This window comes from Octopus bimaculoides, chromosome 6, assembly GCF_046866305.1.
Source record: "Octopus bimaculoides isolate indiv1 chromosome 6, ASM4686630v1, whole genome shotgun sequence".
Taxonomy (NCBI): Eukaryota; Metazoa; Mollusca; class Cephalopoda; order Octopoda; family Octopodidae; genus Octopus; species Octopus bimaculoides.
In genome coordinates this window covers 98,257,601-98,277,375 of record NC_142933.1, presented here as the reverse complement: position 1 = coordinate 98,277,375, position 19,775 = coordinate 98,257,601, and the positions used below count along the sequence as shown (strand labels likewise).

Genomic DNA, 19,775 nt, shown 5'->3' with positions numbered 1-19,775 from the left:
TAACAAAGATGAGATACAAAAAGAAACAAAAACAATACTGCGAAAAGATTATTACATATAACCATTAATAGACATGGATGTATAAACGTCCACAATACGTGGTCTGGCACATGCACACTCGCTTGTACAAATGCATACATACAAGCATGCCTCTTGGTGAGGAATCATATACTCTGTTGTTATATGTAATAATTTTTTCATTGTATTGTGTATTTGTTTGTTTTTGCATCTCATCTTTGTTATGGATCTTCTATAAGAATGAAGCAGTATCCTTTAATTAGCCATATCTATATACGACGACCAAGAAGAAAACATCCAGAAATACGTTGGGTTTATTTTAAAGAGACACCTCTTGAAATCATCTGAAGAGACACATCTACACCGAGAGATACATCTAAACTAGTACAGTATCCCAATCACGAGGGATCGAAGCTAGATGGGTCAAAATGATTGTAGTGATCAATAAAGATTCTCGTTTCTTCTGTCTTCCGTCTCTCTCATTAATTACATACTCAACAAACACTGTGAAAGGGAACGTGCTTTACAGGCAAACTTCCAGGTCTATACCATAGGATTTATTAAGTTCTAACTAACTATATATTTATTTATATATATATATATATATATATATATATATATATATATACATACATACATACATCACAAATCACAAACCCCTTCAGGTTGATGGCCCTGCTTGATCTGTAGAAAAGGCTTAGGTAGAAACTCCATTCGATGTACCCAGTGTATGCTATGGACACATAAAAGGTGCAGCAATATCAAATGAAGGTTAACCTGGAAGATGGTTTTCGTGTGTGGCAGATGCACAGGGAAAATAAACACCGAAAATGTACAGAAAACAGATTCCATTACATGCCAGGGGGAAAAACTAAAAGTAGTTGATAGCTTCCACTACCTAGGCGACCAAGTCTGTAGGGTGGTGGTGGTTGCTCTGAGAGTATAGTGGCTAGAATAAGAATAGCCTGGACAAAGTTCAAGGAGCTCTTACCTTTGTTGACAACTAAGGGCTTCTCGCTCAGGATGAAAAGTAGACTGTATGATGCATATGTGCAGTCATGCTACACGACAGTGAAACATGGGCCATTTGAAAGAAATGAAGCTAGTATGATCTGCTGGATGTGTAATGTCAGTGTGCATACACAGCAGAGTGTGAGTGCCCTGAGAGAAAAGTTGGACGTAAGAAGCATCAAATGTGCAAGAGAGACGATTACGCTGATATGGTCATGTGTTACATATGGATGAGGAAGTGCTACACCCTAACTGTGGAAGAGGTAGACCCAGGAAGACATGGGATGAGGTGGTGAAGCATGACCTTCGAATGTTGGGCTTCACAGAGGAAATGACAGGAGACCGAGACCTTTGGAGATATACTGTGATTGAGAAGACCCGGCAACTAAAGGGAGATTGCAGCCATGGCTGATGCCAGTGTTGCATGTTCGGCCCATTTAAAAGTATCCTTGATGTGTTGGGGATATTATATGCTTGAGAAGACCTGTTGAGTCAAGTAAAACCAAAATCGTAGCTGTGGCCAGTAACTGGCTCCCATTCCGGTGGCACGTAAAATGCATCATCCGAACATGGTCGATGCCAGTGTCCCATGACTGGTTCCCATGCCACCGGCATGTAAAAAACACCCACTACATTCTCGGAATGCAGAAACATTGCCAGATCAGATTGGAGCCTGGAGCAGCCACTGACTTTCCAGACCTCAGTCAAACCATCCAAACCATGCCAGCATAGAAAACCGACGTTAAACGATGACGATGATATATATATATATATAACTTGGAAAAGGATGCGTGGCGTTCGATCATATAATATAAATATATGCATATATCCATACATATATGTACATACCTACATCTATATGTATACATACATGCATATATGGGTACAGGACATCAAAAAAACTTTAAACACAATGAGAACCGAAAACATAAAAACGAAAACAGAAAGAAACAACGAAAGAAAAAAAACAAACAGAGAAACGAGACATGCAACATAAAGAGTATACTCCTTCGTCAGTTGTCCCTGTTCCATCTACTCCGTGTTTCGAAGGCAAGGACAATACGCGACTTCGTTGGAACAGTCCTTCCCGCAAAGCAAATTAAATAAAATTTGGGGTCTTTTGCGGAGGGCGAAAGTGTTAACAAGAACAGGACAGTTAGAACAAGACAGTAAAAACAAACGGTGAGGGCTGTTGAGCCAAGATGATAGAAAAATTATTATGAACGCTAGGTAGATGAGCAATGAGAGAAGAGACAGAAAAAACACATCTTTTCTTTAGGAAGGCGGTGGACAGAAAGAGAGATCCCCTTTCGTCATGTGTCAGCGACGAGAGGGTCAAGGAGGAAAAGTTAGAGAGAGAGAGGGAATGGTGAAAAGGAGAGAAGAATAGAGAAAGGGTGGGAGAGAAAAACAGAAAGGATGAAGAACAAGAGAGGGAGAGAGACAGACAGAGAAGAGATAGTAGAAGAGTGCGCATTGTAATTATTAAGATAAAACTTACTTGGATAACTTACTCTGCAAAAGATCCCAAATTTTATTTAATTTGCTTTGCAGGAAGGACTGTTCCAACGAAGTCGCGTATTGTCCTTGCCCAACTTCTTCAATTTTGACTTTTTTTCCTAACACTAACCCTAAAACCCTAACCTTAACCCTAACCCTAAAACCTTAAAACCCTAACCCTAGCCCTAACCCTAACCCTAAGACCCTAACCCTAACCCTAACCTTAACCCTAACCCTAAAACCCTAACCGTAACCGTAAGTACAGAAATGTTTTGAAATTTTTGTCCGAATCATAATGTCCGTATTTTTCTGCATACTTAGAAAAAAAAAGAAGAAAAAAATTCTGAAAAAAGTGAAAAAATGAAGGAAATGGGGATAGGGGGGGTAATTTAGAAATGTCGATTTTTGCCAATTTTTTTGGCAGATTCGTATTCCCCTTAGCCGAAAAGTGGGATTTGTGTCGAAAAAAAAATTTAAAGGTGTTTGGGGGGCTGGGGCGGAAGTCTTGCCCGTACCGTTTCTTTTTAAGATAGTATGATGCGTTTTGAGAGAAATTTAGTTGTAATTTCTAGCAAAGTCACTGGTTGCTCGAAGCTCCCACGTTGTTTCGTCTGCTATCATTGACACATCACAGTCATATAAGAGTTATCTAACTTAGTTTCAATGCTGGAGCCATTTTAATAGATCGGTAAGTTTGTTTATTATAATTTATCTGCCGCAATATTCGATTATTTTCGTTGGTTTCAAGGTTCTGTAGAATATTAGCAGTTTTAAGATCTTTGAAATATGCATTGCTATAAAGTGATTGCACTTACTTATTCTTCATTGATATTTTAAACAGTTTATCTTTAATTTACCCTGACATCACCGTTTAATTAACCATACTTTTAATAGTGCTTGTTTAATATTTGTATATAAATACATAAATATCATTACCAAAGGAATTGTACAAATATCTTGAATATTGAACCAAAGAATGAAATATGGAAATGTTTTGAATAAATATGATAACCATATAGCTTCCATATGAAAATTCCCAATGCATACAAAACTATATGTAAGCAAAATGAAACTTTAACCATAATTCTCAATGAAGTAAAATACCTTTAAATTTCGTGTGAATACCTTCTTAACAAAACTTGTGCATAATATATGTTGATATTAGACACCGAAATCTCTATTTCTTAGGTGAAATTTTTGTAAGGTTATTTATTATAAAAATGATGCCATATTTTAGTGTTCAATTAGGGCGTGAAGAGCGGTACTTACAAGAGAGATACTTTGCAGTTGCTAAATTTGGCCCCAGAGCTGTCTTTGGTTCATTGGAAGTTGATAAATAAGAACCAGTTACAACTAGTTCGTGTCTTTCCTACTTGAGGAAGAGAGAATTGTTGACATTCAAGTGTCCAACTTAGAGCTTAGCTTAATGATTGAGCACACCTGTAATTAAAGACGTTTGGACCATGAACGTCTCGTCTTACTCTTGAACATTGCGTATCTAAGGTTTTCTCACCTCGGCAAAAATTACGAAGCTGGGAAATGCGCACCACAAACTTAATTATAAAGCTTCATCACACAGGTATATTCTTCTACAACATGGATCTGGATTTTAGACCCCTAAAACTGTTGGCAGTGATGTAGAGTCTACTGACAAGAGCATGTCTGAATTTACTGGAAGCTTCTAATCAGGATTTTAAATGTTAGTGACACAGGGCAACGCTAGTTGGAGGCTAAATTTAAAATGGAAGCAGCTCCCTACAGGTGTATGACTAGTGTATGTAAGAACTGTGATGCTCACTCCAGTTGGGAAAGGTGCCTAAAAATCGTCCACTCATCTCACTTCCTGGAAAGGAAGCTGCACCTGTTAGGAGATTCCATATAGCAGTCGTAAAAACATGAAACAATATACTACTCAGGTTTGTCATGAATAATATACAAACACTGTTTGATGTTGATATAAACAATTCAACAAGCTCACACCAGCAACAACTAGCTTTGATAGTCATGGAGTTCAGGTGCTAAAGTGTAAGTGTTGTTGTCCTCAGTGAGACTAGACTACTTGGAGAAGATTCTCTTAACAAGGTCGTGGTGTACTGTAGATTCTTTTAAAAGGACATCACCAACAAGGTGTTAGGTTTACTGTAAGGAACAGGCTGCTGTTTAATTTGACTGAGATATCAGTTTGCACCAGTGAGCAGTTAATATTTGTATTTCCCTTGCAGAAGACCACTGTATCACATGACTGAATGCCTGTGCACTAAGCTTTCCATCTGTCAGTGACAAAGACAGTTCCTATCAGTTCAGGTACTAACCAAAATAGCATTCTCTAACTGTCAAACTGAAAGCTTCAGACACAATCATCTCTTCTGGAGTTGGCATGGTTAAGAAATGGTCATCCTTAAGTTCCATGGTGTTAAAATTACTGAGAAGTAATTATTTTGACTGTGCCTTGCTCTTACTTGTACTTGCAATGGCATTCACCCTGGGGTGGATTGAGCCAGCTCTGACCAATGAGTTCACCATGTCCCTTACGAATGCTGACCACATCCGACAGTCAACCTTAATGTTTCAGCAAGCAAAGTAATGTTTCTGCTTGCAGCCCAAATATCCAGCTTGTAAATTTGACAAATTCCCCACCAGGAGAGCAAGGTATATTGTTCATGTTTGGATTTATTGCCTAATAAATCAAAATTGGCTTCCTTGTTGAATATTTTCTAACACCATTTTATTGTAAGAGTTATTTTGCTTTAAAAATACTTTTGATCACTTTTCTTTTTATTTTCTACAGATTCTTTTCATGCTAAATAATACTCCATGAACACCCTTTCAGCCAACGCAGACAGTTTATGGTCTACACTTTGTATCAAATTGAAACATAGTGTTGTATTTATTGATAATGTATCTTCTGAAATCCTCCATTGGAATGGTGGCCTCACAAGAATTGTAAAAGCTGGAGTTAATGATGTTAGAGAGTTTTCTTCTTTTGAGGTATGATTATATATTCAAATAGATTACAGCCTCATTGTTAAGTAATTAATCCAAAAAGGATTTATAAATTTATTCAATATGCTTTTCCTTTTAATCAACTATAAATCAATCTTGTTGAATAAGAAAACAGAGAAGAGGGAGAAATTCTTACAATGTGACAAGGAAAAAATTTAATAACCTTTATATATTTCAGGCACAGAAGCCTATCATCAAAATAAACAGTCCAGAAATCCTGTGGTGTCCTTGTGAGTTACGAGTACACCATTGCCCCTATTATGAACTCTGCAGCCATTAGTGGCACCATTTGAGGAATGACGGCTGTTCCTATATTCACCGATTTCAATGATATTCTTCACCCACTTTTTTAGACAATTCCATTTGACTGATTGGAAGATCTTTTTCTCATAAATAATAATCTAGATACACTCGTATCTCAACTGCAATAGATATTATCCTTCAGAATTTCAGGATATTTACACTCAGTTCTTATGAATCTTTTGAGCTTGAAAAGGCCTTTCTCAGTTGCCCTGTTGCAGCTTGCTCTCTTTATTAAGACTTAAACACCCCTAATATTTCTTCAGTGAAATATCTCTGAAATGGAAAATATATTTACTCCCCTGACTTAGTTGAGGGACTTTTTCGTGATCTTTTCTTGTCATACAACCTCACTACTGCTGGTGGCATGAAAAAAGTCATCCGCTTTATACTATTAAGCTGTAGGTGTTAGGAATGGCATCCAGCCATAGAAGTCGTGCCAATGCTGACGCTGGAGCTTAATGCAGCCTTGAGGCTTGCCGGATCCTGTCAAACCATCCAATGAATGTTAGATGACAATAATGACATTAGGCTTATCAGATGATTGAAAAAGAATTCACAGGGTTATCTCATAAAATTACTTTAAAATGACAATTATAGTTTTGAAGAATGTGTAATTTTTGACCATTATTAATGATAAGATTAATTTTGATTCTATTCTCTGATTTTTTCTTTTTCTGGTTCATTTGTAGAGAGCTCTTCCTTCTCAGAAGAAAGGTGTTTTCATTGTGAGCTCACTTCTTCAAAATGTAACGGCTGCTGTCATCCAAGATATAATCCAATCCAGCCAATTTCAATATGTAATTATTATCACAACTGTCAGCCCCTATACTCATGCCCTGTGCAAAAGCAGTATCCAGGGAGCTGATTTACCCAATTCAGCGGGACAACAAATATTTCACCAGTTTGAAGACAATGTATTGGAGTGGCTTGGAAATCTTGTAAGTATAACAGTTTGTTTAAAAATTAAATATAAATTTATAGGGACAGGCATTACTGTGTGGTTAAGAAGTACACTTCTTGACCATGTGCTTTCAAGTTCAGTCCTACTGTATGGAACCTTGAGCAAGTGTCTTCTGCTATAGCCCAAAGACTTGTGAGTGGATTCGGTAGACAGAAACTGAAAAAAACCCATCATGTGCATATGTGCGCATGTGCGCATGTGTGTGTGTGTGTGTGTTTGTGTCTCTTTGTCTTTATGATAGTTGTGAATGAGTGTTACCATCATACAAGCAGTGACATATCTTTCCAATCTTCCATGGAAACCTGTCCAGCCATAGTGAAATGTTACCATACTTGGAAACGTGAAGATTGGCAATAAGAAGGGCATCCAGCCATAGAGGATTTGCCTCAACAAGTTCTGTCTGACCCATGCAAGCATGGAAAAGTAGATATTAAGACAATGAGAATAATGCTGGTAAGTGTGTGACATGCATTTCATTGTAGTCATTATCACTAGAGAAGTTTGTCATGTCTTCAAAAAGACTAAAGCACCCTTCTACAGTGCATTGTATCCCTTCATTTGCTAGCTCCACTACAGAGTGAGCTGGGTGCATTTATCATGGCACTAGCATAAGAAGGGTTCCCTTGTCCCCTGCAAGACTCTATTTTCTTCAAGACAAAAATAACTGAGGGCATGTTTCTCTTGAAAAAATGGTGGCAATGTTGAGTAATTATGTAAAATATTTTTATAAGGATTATGAAAGAAATTTACCATTATTTTGTAAGTTAGAGAAATAATAATGATGAATTTTTCAGGATTAAATATGTATATATTTGCCTTACTTTCTTTCTTGTTTATATTCTAAATATTTCTTCTTCTTCAGAATTATACAGTCGAAATCACTCATGTTCCATTATCCACAATAACCGTGGGGGAAAATCTCTTCATAAACCCCGCATATACTGAGATGTTCCCTTTATCAAAAGCAGATGTGAAAGAGATTGATCTACGTATTCGAGCTGCAAGAGTAAGTTTGATAGTCTTTAATAACAGGGTTTTGAAATTGCTAATTACTTGAGAGATTTTGAAACATTTATAGATAATAATGTTTACCAAAGTTTTTCATCATACATTTATCATCCTCATCATCATCATCATTTAACGTCCGCTTTCCATGCTAGCATGGGTTGGACGATTTGACTGAGGACTGGTGAAACCGGATGGCAACACCAGGCTCCAATCTAATTTGGCAGAGTTTCTACAGCTGGATACCCTTCCTAACGCCAACCACTTAGAGAGTGTAGTGGGTGTTTTTAGGTGTCACCCGCACGAAGGCCAGTCAGGCGGTACTGGCAACGGCCACGCTCGAAATGGTGTCTTTTATGTGCCACCCACACAAGAGCCAGTCCAGGGGCACTGGCAACGATCTCGCTCGAAATTCCTACGAAGGCCAGTCAGGCGGTACTGGCAATGGCCATGCTCGAAATGGTGCATCTTATGTGCCACCCGCACAAGAGCCAGTCTAGGGGCACTGGCAACGATCTCACTTGGCTTGCCGGGTCTTCTCACGCACAGCACATTTCCAAAGGTCTCGGTCAGTAGTCATCGCCTCGGTGAGGCCCAATGTACGAAGGTCTTGCCTCACCACCTCAGCCCAGGTCTTCCTGGGCCTACCTCTTTCACGGGTTCCCTCAACTGTTAGGGTGTGGCACTTTTTCACGCAGCTATCCTCATCCATTCTCACCACATGTCCATACCAGCGCAATCGTCTCTCTTGCACACCACAATTGATGCTTCTAATGTTCAGCTTTTCTCTCAAGATACTTACACTCTGACGGGTATTCACATTGACATTACACATCCAACGGAGCATACTGGCTTCATTCCTTGCGAGCTTACGCATGTCCTCAGCAGTTACAGCCCATGTTTCACTGCCATGTAGCATGGCTGTTCGTACACATGCGTCATACAGTCTGCCTTTTACTCTGAGTGAGAATCCCATTGTCGCCAGCAGAGGTAAGAGCTCTCTAAACTTTGCCCAGGCTATTCTTATTCTAGCAGCTACACTTTCAGCTTACCCACCCCTCTACTAACTTGGTCACCCAGATAGCGGAAGCTATCGACTACCTCTAGTTTTTCACTCTGGAATGAGATAGAAGTTGTTTCCTGTTTGTTTACAGTCTTTATTGCACCTGAACATCTGCCACATACAAAAACTAACTTCCTTCCTATAATAGAATTTATGATGTGGTTAATGTACAAAATAATATATGCTGAGAGACGGTGATATTTAATATATCTTATTATAAAAAATAATATAAAAGAGACTACAACACAGTATTTTAAATAACCAGCACAGTTAACCTACAAATTCTAGTTAAATCCCTCTTGCTAAGGAGGTACAACAAAAGTGATTTCTATTAATTTTTTCCTCTCTAATGAGTTCATATAAATAGTAATTAATCTGTTTCCTGCTGGTGAAGGGATCATATAGCTGCTCCCTTGTTGACTCAAGGTATGACTGTTTTATAAAACAGAGATTTAGTGTTTTGGTACCCCTTTAATTTAGCATCTCTTTCTTCACTTTTATCCTCGAGAGAGTCAGGAATATCAAAAATTCTTAATTTTCCTTTCTACCATTTTATTACAAGATTAAACATATAACCTGCACAATCATAAAAAGTGTTAGAAATTTTGATAATTTAGTATTTTGTTTAGCAATTGTTGCTTATTCATTTTTTCTCTCTTTTTTTTCTTCTTTTTTTTAGCCAGAGAAAACAACGAGCTGTCTTCCAGATTTGGAAATTTCACAGTTGCCAAGAAATTTACAAACATTATACAAAGTATGTAAATCTTTTGAGATTTATTTTTATGTAATTTAATATTGTAAAAGCAACATGACTTGCTTATCATAACATCAAATCTCCACAAATTAGATTTTATATTGAATCAACATTTCATGTAACTAGATAATTCTAACTAAAAGATGAAGATAAAGGGAAGATTAAAGCAGTATCAAATGTGATTAGTTGCTAAATAACTGCTGTTTTTACCAATTGGAATTTCATAGTAAATTACCAAATTATAATGATCTAAAGGAAAAAAAATCATTCTTTACATTTTATATACCATCCAACCCATGCCAGCATGGGAAATGGATGTTAAATGATGATGATGATGATGATATTCATAGTTAATTGTTGATTCTTGGCTACTATTGAAATGAATTTAATAGTATTGTAAGCTTAGATACATTAAAAAAAAAAACTAAAACAGAATTTGATTTAAACCAATTTTTATCAAACTGGAGAGATTTCTTTTATTTTTGGCAACTTCCATCCAGATGTTCTGGGGAAGCTATGTAGGTGCTAAACAATTTTCTAATTCAAATTTATGATGCTTAACTACTGAAAAAATTTGATATTCATAAAAAAAAAAAAAATGTTATAATAGAGTTCATCTTCCTTTATTAAGAGATATTTTGTATAATTGTTAGTTTCTGACAGTAATTGATTCTAAGCTGAAAAGACATCAGTTTGTAACCCAGCACTAGAAAACAATTTTATTCATATATATAGAATTTTAAGCTCTTAATGGCCAAATCGCTTTAGCTGTAAATAGGTGTTATGAGTTGGTACAGCTTCTTGTTGCAAGTGGGAGTACTGTAAAAGCAATGTTTTGCTACTGGGAAACAATCGCTATGATAATAGGTGCTTTGGGAATCATCAAAAAACATGCATTCAAATACATAACCAAAACCTCAAGACTTATGAATATATTGGGTTGTCCAGAAAGTTTGTGCTGATTTTTAAAGGAAAGAAAAAGGTCAATAAATACTTGCCATTGCATTTTTAGTAGTTTATTTTTAATTTTGGAATTAATTATAAGTTGTGTTACTTGCCTATCTTTTCAGATGTTTGTGTCATCATTTAATGACATTTTGGAACAACTCTCCGTAAAAGAAGACATCTATTCCGTTGGACATACCAGTCGATGTATTGCTATGGAATTAGAAAACTATGGACCTGCAAAATCTCGACGAAAAGTAAGAAATATATGTTTGTATGTGGGTGTGTGTGTGTGCATTTATTCATTTATTTATTAGTTGGTCAGAGGAGATGCTGGCTTTCTTCGACTGGTGTTATCGATGTGGCTAGTTTCCATTTTAAACAGCTGCAGGTCAATGACTACCTACAGGGAAAACATAGTGTGACATGTGACCGAATCAATATGATGACATCTTACTGACTGAAGGGGCATCAGTTCATAAATATACACTGATGGTGTACCATATCTATGACAAAGGCAATTGGCTCTCAAATGCAGGACTATGATTCACCTAATCATAATTCGTTGCCCATAAAGCTGGATACAATGTTCATTGCTATAGGCATCAGTACAACTATATATATATATGTATGCAATATTAATAATAAAGAGTATGTTATGAGTCAATCGCACAAATTTCTTTTACCTATCCCACTCCACACCAAGAGAGCCTGTATTTTTGTTAGAATTTTATTTTGTCCATATTATCATCAATGAAGCCCAGTTCCTGAGGTCAGGTGTGCACTGCAGCATCTCTTCCCTTTGTCTCTGTTTTACATCAGCTCTCATCAGAATTGAATGATTTAAACGTCTACTACATCTATCCTGTCTCATTCTTCCTTCATCCATCTAAGAATCTGGCTTCCCTCAACTGTTAACACAACATTTTTTTAACTCTATCACATCTTGGTAAAATATTTAGGTTAATACTAAAAACACTAATTAATGATATTTGTGAAAAGCGTTGAAAAAACCATAGCCCTATCTTATTTTAACTAGTATGTTTTATATTTTCACCTGAAATAGAATTGTGCCAGTAAAGCATCGGTTATTTTTGTGGATCGTTCTTTGGACATTGTTGGTGCTGTTGGTCATCAGACAGAAACTCTCTTTGATAAAATATTGTCAATTTTACCTTCATTACCTGGACACATCATTGACCGTAATATAAACATGGAATCCATGAGGCCAGATTCAAAGTAAGTTCAGAAATTATTGTATTCAATATGAACTTGTTTGACATAGTTTGCAATGCTGACACACCATGCCAACTGTTGGAAGATGGATTTGCTTTTGTATGTTTGTATGTTTGTAGTTCTATTTCAGTTCTTATTCAAAGAAACTCTTTTTTTCCTACTGTTTTAAACTTGGAGAAACATGTTGGATAATGAAATCCATGATAAACTATGTCTAGAAAAAAAGTTGATAGTTTGATCATGTTTGGATTGTTTTTGTTCATGGGCTGGTTGAGTGAGGCTTGCCTTGGGGCAGAATAACAGCTTTAACTATTTCCAGATCACAAATCATTCATGTTGATGGTGTTTAACAGCAGTTTCTGAATTGCTAAGCAATGAGTTATATTTTTGATGGAGAGAATGTTGTTATAAGAAGTGTTTAAAAGACAAATCTACTGTTACCAATTTTCTTGCCCTTGTAATATGCAAATACAGAACTAAAATCAAAAGTAGAGTCCCAAATGAGTATGAAACAATAACTGAAAAGTACAACTAATTGAAGAGTGCCACTTATTTAAAATCAACCAAACCTTCTAAAACATTGATAAATTTAAAAAAGCTCAACATGATTTTGTCTACAGTTAAGAAATTAAAGAATGGAAATATATTGAAAGCAAAATAGATTTGATTGTTTATACAGCAGTAAACAAACAATCCTCCCTAGCATGGTCAATGGCCAGTGAAATCAATCACAAGAAAAGTATCCTTTTTTTCCTTATATGTCTAGAATTATAAGATTTTGCATTATTTAGTACACATTAATTAATTGTAGTATACAATGCTGTAGATCAGTTAGTTTATATTGTATATAATTATGTATAATTATTAGTTTTTCTTAAATGTCTTCATAGCTCAACTCACCACCACATTGTTCTTGTTACTTCTTATCAAAAAATTATATCTGTATTAATGATGTTATACACACATTGTTTTTACTTGTCTCTCATAATTTCCAATACTTGTAAACTTTAGAAAATTTTAAAATAAATTTGATAAACTGTACAAGTCAGAGCTACTTTTCATATAAAGTCCTGTCTCCTATTCAAAATCTAATCTCTATTTCTTAAATTGTCATTTATCAAATATGATCATTTAAGTGGCCACATCATATTTTGATTTTGGATTTTGTTCACTCCATTCTGTATGACATAGCTGGAATGATAATTCATGTCACAAATTAACTTCATATCTATTAAACAAGCTTCTCTATTACAACTCCTAACTTCTGCATACACTATGACAAACTCCTTACAGCATACATAGGACTCCTCACAAATTCTTTACCAAGTTTCTATCTTAGCTTATTTGAAGTATCAAGTGTATTACATATGAATACTTCACATTATCTCACATTCCTTACAGATCACTTTTAAATAGGTTGTTAATAGATGTGCAATTGTCATTAACCCTTTTATTGTGGAAATCAGAAAAATCCTCTCAAAATTTCATTACTTTTAACTGTGGAAAGCAGTTTATATACCACACTATGTTTTGTTGAAGAATGTCATGTTTGAAATTATTTTCTTGATGAGACATGTCAGATTTATTGAGGCAATTTGTAGAAAATACCAATTCTATTGTTTGGTAGATATTTAACATCATTACTAGAATAATCATCAAATTTAATTTTACAATTAAAGGGTTAATGGTAATAACAGAATCTCATTTCTTTATAATTCACTATCTGGCCATGTATTAATGCCATCACCTCTTCCAAAATAAACTGCATTGACTTCACTGAATCATTCCAATTCTTATCTACTTGGTCTCTGACATCCACCATTTGTCTCTGGAATTACAGATATATATATTTATAGTCAAATCAAATCTCCACTATCTTTCAAATCTTTAAGAAAATTTTAAAAGACTTTATCAACATTTTGTTTATTTCAATAGTGTTTCAGAAAAACCAGTATCTTCTGATGAACCTGCCATTGCTCCAGGATGTTTGGTTTCTGCTTATGATGAGAATGAAAGGGATCTCATTAATATTCTTATAAAAAATAATCAAAAGGTATTTGAACAGCCTTGGTTGTTCTATTTCTATTTTCTGTTGTTCAATTAGTAAATGTTATAATCTAGTGTCCATGTCTTAATTTATGTTTTGTAAATTAGAAAATTACCAATATCTGCTAATATTAATTTGCAGATATTATTTTTGTTTCTTTTTACTGGCTTCATTCAAGGGAATGTGGCCATGCTGCAGCAACACATTAAAGGGTTTAGTCGATCACATTGACTCCAGCGGTTATTTTGAGTTTGCTACTTTATTTTGTTGGTCTCTTTTTTGCTGAACCCCTAGAATATGGGGATGTTAACAAACCAACACAAGTTGACAAGCACACAGATGTGCAAACAAACATGTGCACATGGACACACACATACAAAGTTATAAATTTGGTGAGTTTCTGTACAGTTTCCATCTACCAAATTCACTCACATGATATTTGTTGGTCAGTTTAAGGCTATAGCAGAAAATAGTAGCCCAAAGTACTGCACAGTAGGACTGAACCTGAAACAGTATGGGTGCAAAGCAATTTTTTAACAACACAACCATAGCTGTGCCTAAATGTTGGTCATAGTTTTAGAATTATTTTATTCACAAATAGTTGATAAGTGACCTAGTATTTCAAAGAAGAAATACATAAAAAAATGAAATTAAATATAAATATATATATATATATATATATATATATATATATTAATTGAAGTGTGCAGTATTATATAACCATTACGGCTGATCTTACTAATCGGTTTCACACTAGGGGTTCAACGGAATATTAGATAAGTCTGATTATGTAACCCTGCACTCTTCAGAGGTAGCCATTATGGACTGAAATATGGCATTGAATATTAAAGCAATATATTAAGAGGATTAGGTAAGGTCTTTTTTTTTTTTAAAAAAGAAATACAAAGAAAGATATTTGGAAATATATGTTTGTGCATTTGTACTATATATTTTTTGACTAAATTTCTCCACAGGAAGCAATGTCAGAAATTAACGCCAGTGTTCTTCAAGCTGCAGTGGAAGAAAAGCTCCCCGTTAAAGTCGCTGTGAATCGAAACATTGTTGACAGTATAAAATCAACACTTAATTTGTTCAAGTATGTTTTAAGCTTTTTTTTGCAAATAAATTAGCTCCTTACACATCCTTTAGATCTACTGAAGAGTCAGGGGAGGTAATCATCGCTAAACCATTAAAAAAAGATTGTTAGTTGTGCATTTGAACAATATATACAATAAACTCATTATTATTAGAATCAGACAAAAAAAATTCAGTTCATTTGGGGTTTACATAAAGTTAACTTTGAAAGATTAGCAGAAAGCTTTCATAAATGCAATATATAGTTTAATTAATATTTATTTATTCATTTCAAAGGACAGAATTAGAAATATGGTTGCATAAACTGATCCAAACATAATTTTTGTGTATTTCACTCCACATAAACTAAACCATGCAACATGGTGAAGTGGTTGTTTGCATGTCACACGTTATTCTTTTCAGTACCATCTCAAGACATGGGTACACCGGGCCAGTTGCCCAGGAGCTTCTATGTATGTTGTGGTTTGCAGTCAATGCATAAGTACAATAGAGCCCAGAACATTCTTCTGCCTAGGGATCTATAATACTGTAAAATGACCCTGATTCTTTCTTAGCTAATAATTGTCTTTAAACTCAATTGATTACCTCTCTATGATTCTTCAAAGGATCTTAATAGTTGATGAGTGTCATGATTTAAAAAAAAAAGGAAAAAAAAACAAAGTAATATTTACACAGAGAACTTTTAACATTAAAAATGATTTCTTTGTTTATTAAAAAAATAAAGTAGTTAAAAAAACTATTCCATTATTTTTTTGTAACTCATAGCTAGAGAAAAAAAGTTTAAATCTAATTTATTAATTACATTAGAGATTTCTTTTTCTTGTTTTATTTATTCTGGTCATCAGAAATAATTATTTTGAAAATAAGCAAAAGATCACACATATAAAGAGGTGGTTATAATTGATTAGATTTATTTGATTACTTAAACAGTTCTTATTTTACCAACCTCCACAGGAAATTGGTAAAAATTGGGTCATGACCAATTACTAGCATCTACTTTTTTTTTTTCTTTTTCCTCAAGCTGTAGGACTGGCTTCTTCAGTGTATGAGTGACTAAGATCACAACACTCACTTTGAATAAGACGCTGGTCTGTTGCAGAGTTCAAGGCGAACAGTTTTGAATGGAAGGGGAAAGCCAAGTATGTTGACCCTAGCGTTTGACTGGTACTTTATTTCATTGACCCTGATGGGATGAAGGGCAAAATTGACCTTGGCAAGGATTTGAAATCGGAACATAAAGAGCCAGAAGAAATGTCACTATGAATTTTGTACAACATGCTAATAATTGTGCCAGCTCACTGCCTCCTACATAATTTGTCATAATCCTTTGTACTAGAAGCACAAGGCCTCAAATTTTGGGGGAAGGGATTAAGTTGAATACATCAACCCCAGTGTGTAACTGGTACTAATTTTATCGACTCTGGAAGGATGAAACGCAAAGCTGACCTCGGCGGAATTTGAACTCTGAATGTAGCAATGGGTGAAATATTGCTAAGCACCTGATCCAGCGTGCTAGCGATTCTGCCAGCTCGCTGCCTTACATATTTTGTCATAATGAACCATTTTGAAAAACCACTGCTGCTAGAAACATCTTAAATTCAGCCTCACATTCCTCTTGAAAAGTTGCAAATCAATAACTGCAGAAAAACCTACACTGCAAAAGAATTTCAGGAAGTCAATATTCTGAGAAGGAGGCCTAAGACATAGCATTCAGTACAAGGCCTGGTGGATGGATACAGTATATCATGTTTTATTTTTATGCATTCAGTTTTCAACAATAACATGGATACTGTTATGAATTAGAATATTTACATATTCTTGAAGTGATTGTTTTTTGAAGCTCAGTGCTTACATTTTCATTTATGATATAGCTATAAAGTAGGAATGAAATTGGTCTGTCACTAATAGAAACTGAAGCTAAGAAAATGGGAGAATTTAACAGAAAAACTGTTTGTCCTAAATGTTTTATGTACTTTCTTGCAACTTCATTTTAATTCAATAAGTTTTCACTAGGATTTACATTGAGCACAATGTTACATGTGGCAGTCATTGCGAATGCCATGTAATACCATGCACTTTGTTCTAATTAACTGATGACAACTTCTGTAAAATGTATGATTTTTATTCACAAAATTACATGTAATATTCTGTTCTTTTTCCAAACAAATAATATTGTAAAATGTGGGATTATGTTGTAAAGCTGTAAAATTCTTGAAGTTTTATTGCAGAAAGAGAGAAAAAAAAAAAAAAAAGAATCTCTATTTTTTCTTTTTTTCATTTCCAGGGGAAGATATGATGTGATTCAAAAACATTTGGCAGCAATACAAGTTGCTTTGGCTGCTGTACAAATGTCAAACCATCCATCTAATAGTCATTTTAAACATCTTCAAGGAATGGAAAAAGTTATTTTACAAACTACTGCTGAAAAGAATGTCTCTCCTTTGAGTGAAATCTCTGAAATATTACGGATGTGTCAAAGCGAACGACATAAACCTCATGAAGGAAGGTAATTTGTGATAGAATTTATATTACCATATGACAAGTTTACTTTGTTTCCATTTCATTCCATATGTTTTTGTATGTTTCACCAAACCGGAATTTTCTGAGGCTCAAATGAAATGCATTGTTTTTGTTCACCAGTTGAATCTTAATCCAGCAGATCTATAATTGATAGTTTTTCAGTCTTTTTAGAAGTATCCAGGGCTACATTATTGAATGCTACACTATTTAATAAGTCTCTTTTAAGACTCTAAGACAGTCATTCTCAAGTAGTACTTTATAAGAAATATCTAAAAGGCAGACTGTATGACGCATGTGTACGAACAGCCATGCTACATGGCAGTGAAACATGGGCTGTAACTGCTGAGGACATACGTAAGCTCGCAAGGAATGAAGCCAGTATGCTCCGTTGGATGTGTAATGTCAATGTGAATACCCGTCAGAGTGTAAGTATCTTGAGAGAAAAGCTGAACATTAGAAGCATCAGTTGTGGTGTGCAAGAGAGACGATTGCGCTGGTATGGACATGTGGTGAGAATGGATGAGGATAGCTGCATGAAAAAGTGCCACACCCTAACAGTTGAGGGAACCCGTGGAAGAGGTAGGCCCAGGAAGACCTGGGCTGAGGTGGTGAGGCAAGACCTTCGTACATTGGGCCTCACCGAGGCGATGACTACTGACCGAGACCTTTGGAAATGTGCTGTGCATGAGAAGACCCGGCAAGCCAAGTGAGATCGTTGCCAGTGCCCCTGAACTGGCTCTTGTGCAGGTGGCACATAAGATGCACCATTTTGAGCGTGGCCGTTGCCAGTACCGCCTGATTGGCCTCCGTAGGATTTTCGAGTGAGATCGTTGCCAGTGCCCCTGGACTGGCTTGTGCGGGTGGCACATAAAAGACACCATTTCGAGCGTGGCCGTTGCCAGTATCGCCTGACTGGCCTTCGTGCAGGTGACACGTAAAAGCACCTACTACACTCTCTGAGTGGTTGGCGTTAGGAAGGGCATCCAGCTGTAGAAACTCTGCCAAATTTAGATTGGAGCCTGGTGTTGCCATCCGGTTTCACCAGTCCTCAGTCAAGTCGTCCAACCCATGCTAGCATGGAAAGCGGACGTTAAACGATGATGATGATGATGATCTAGGTGCACCTTAGATTTTTAAAAATTATCTTATGAGTGAATTTGATTGGGGGAAACTGTACAAAGCCTGTCACATGTGTGTGTGTGTGTGTGCATTCATCTATGCAAATGTTTACTTCCTGCGTGCTTTGCATGAGAAAACACCGAACTACAAGTGGTGACACTCTTATTTCCCTGTCAACAAATCATCTGGTTGTGCACCTTTTAAGATGTTTGGAATTGGAGCTTGATTACTTGAAAAACAGGTACGGGTAAGTGATAGGGAGGGCATCCAGCTGTAATATAATGCTTTGATATTATATATTTATCTAACCCATATTAGCATAGAAAACAGATGCAAAAATGGATGAGCAAGCAAATTTAAGGCTTTAGAAAATCTTTACACTGCTTGAAGTTTAAAAAAATTCTCACCTATAATTTTGTTATATATGTGTACAATTAAAAATACAAAGACATAGTTTTCTTTGTTATCAAATTTTTAATTTTAAAACAGTCCTTTTTCTAATTTTCCATGCAATGTGTGCCATAATAATTTTTTTGTTTGATCTTGAGTGTACTACCACAAAATTAAAAAGACTAATAACCATAACCACTCCTCTAGAGTATAATTTGAGGAGATTTGGTTGCTATTTCTAGTAGATTAAGTGACTACATATCAGTTAGCTTAAGCAGAATATTATGTTTTAATAACCAGTGGCACGTAAAAAGCACCATTCGAGCATGGTTGATGCCAATACCACCTGACTGGCCCTCATGCCAGCAGCATGTAAAAAGCACCCACTACACTCTCGGAGTGGTTGGCATTAGGAAGGGCATCCAGCTGTAGAAACCTCGCCAGATCAGATTGGAGCCTGGTGCAGCCTCCTGGTTTGCCAGTCCTCAGTCAAGCCGTCCAACCCATGCCAGCATGGAAAGTGGACGTTAAATGACGATGATGATGATGATCACTAACTTAATGATTCAAAAATTCCAGGTTCAAGTTTTCTGTATGTCTTATTTTTCAGATTATACAGTCTAGATGACATATGGTGTCTCCTTCTTTATTGTTATTCATTGGCTGGGAAAGATCGTTATTTATGGACAAAAGAAGAACAAGGCTTGCAGGTAATTTTTAATAATTATTTACATTTCTTTGTTTTGCTATCAAAAATATCCTAAGTAAATATAGTAATATTTACTCATATGTAAGTCATACCCCT

The 19,775-nt window shown here is 35.7% G+C and overlaps 1 protein-coding gene across 2 annotated transcripts in view; it reads left to right on the top strand.

Moving 5' to 3' along the window:
• Positions 1-3,185: 3,185 nt before the first annotated feature.
• Positions 3,186-19,775, top strand: part of LOC106875146 (sec1 family domain-containing protein 2) — a 31,615-nt gene continuing 15,025 nt past the window's right edge. For both annotated transcript variants that reach the window (XR_016242366.1, XM_014923148.2), the window contains exons 1-11: positions 3,186-3,217; positions 5,318-5,517; positions 6,525-6,773; positions 7,659-7,802; positions 9,544-9,618; positions 10,689-10,820; positions 11,630-11,802; positions 13,735-13,852; positions 14,821-14,942; positions 17,226-17,447; positions 19,581-19,680. Coding sequence is in view for 1 of the 2 variants with exons in the window: in XM_014923148.2 (XP_014778634.1) it covers positions 5,344-5,517; positions 6,525-6,773; positions 7,659-7,802; positions 9,544-9,618; positions 10,689-10,820; positions 11,630-11,802; positions 13,735-13,852; positions 14,821-14,942; positions 17,226-17,447; positions 19,581-19,680 (1,509 nt within the window). In the remaining variant the exon portion in view is untranslated. The remainder of the gene's footprint in view (positions 3,218-5,317; positions 5,518-6,524; positions 6,774-7,658; positions 7,803-9,543; positions 9,619-10,688; positions 10,821-11,629; positions 11,803-13,734; positions 13,853-14,820; positions 14,943-17,225; positions 17,448-19,580; positions 19,681-19,775) is intronic.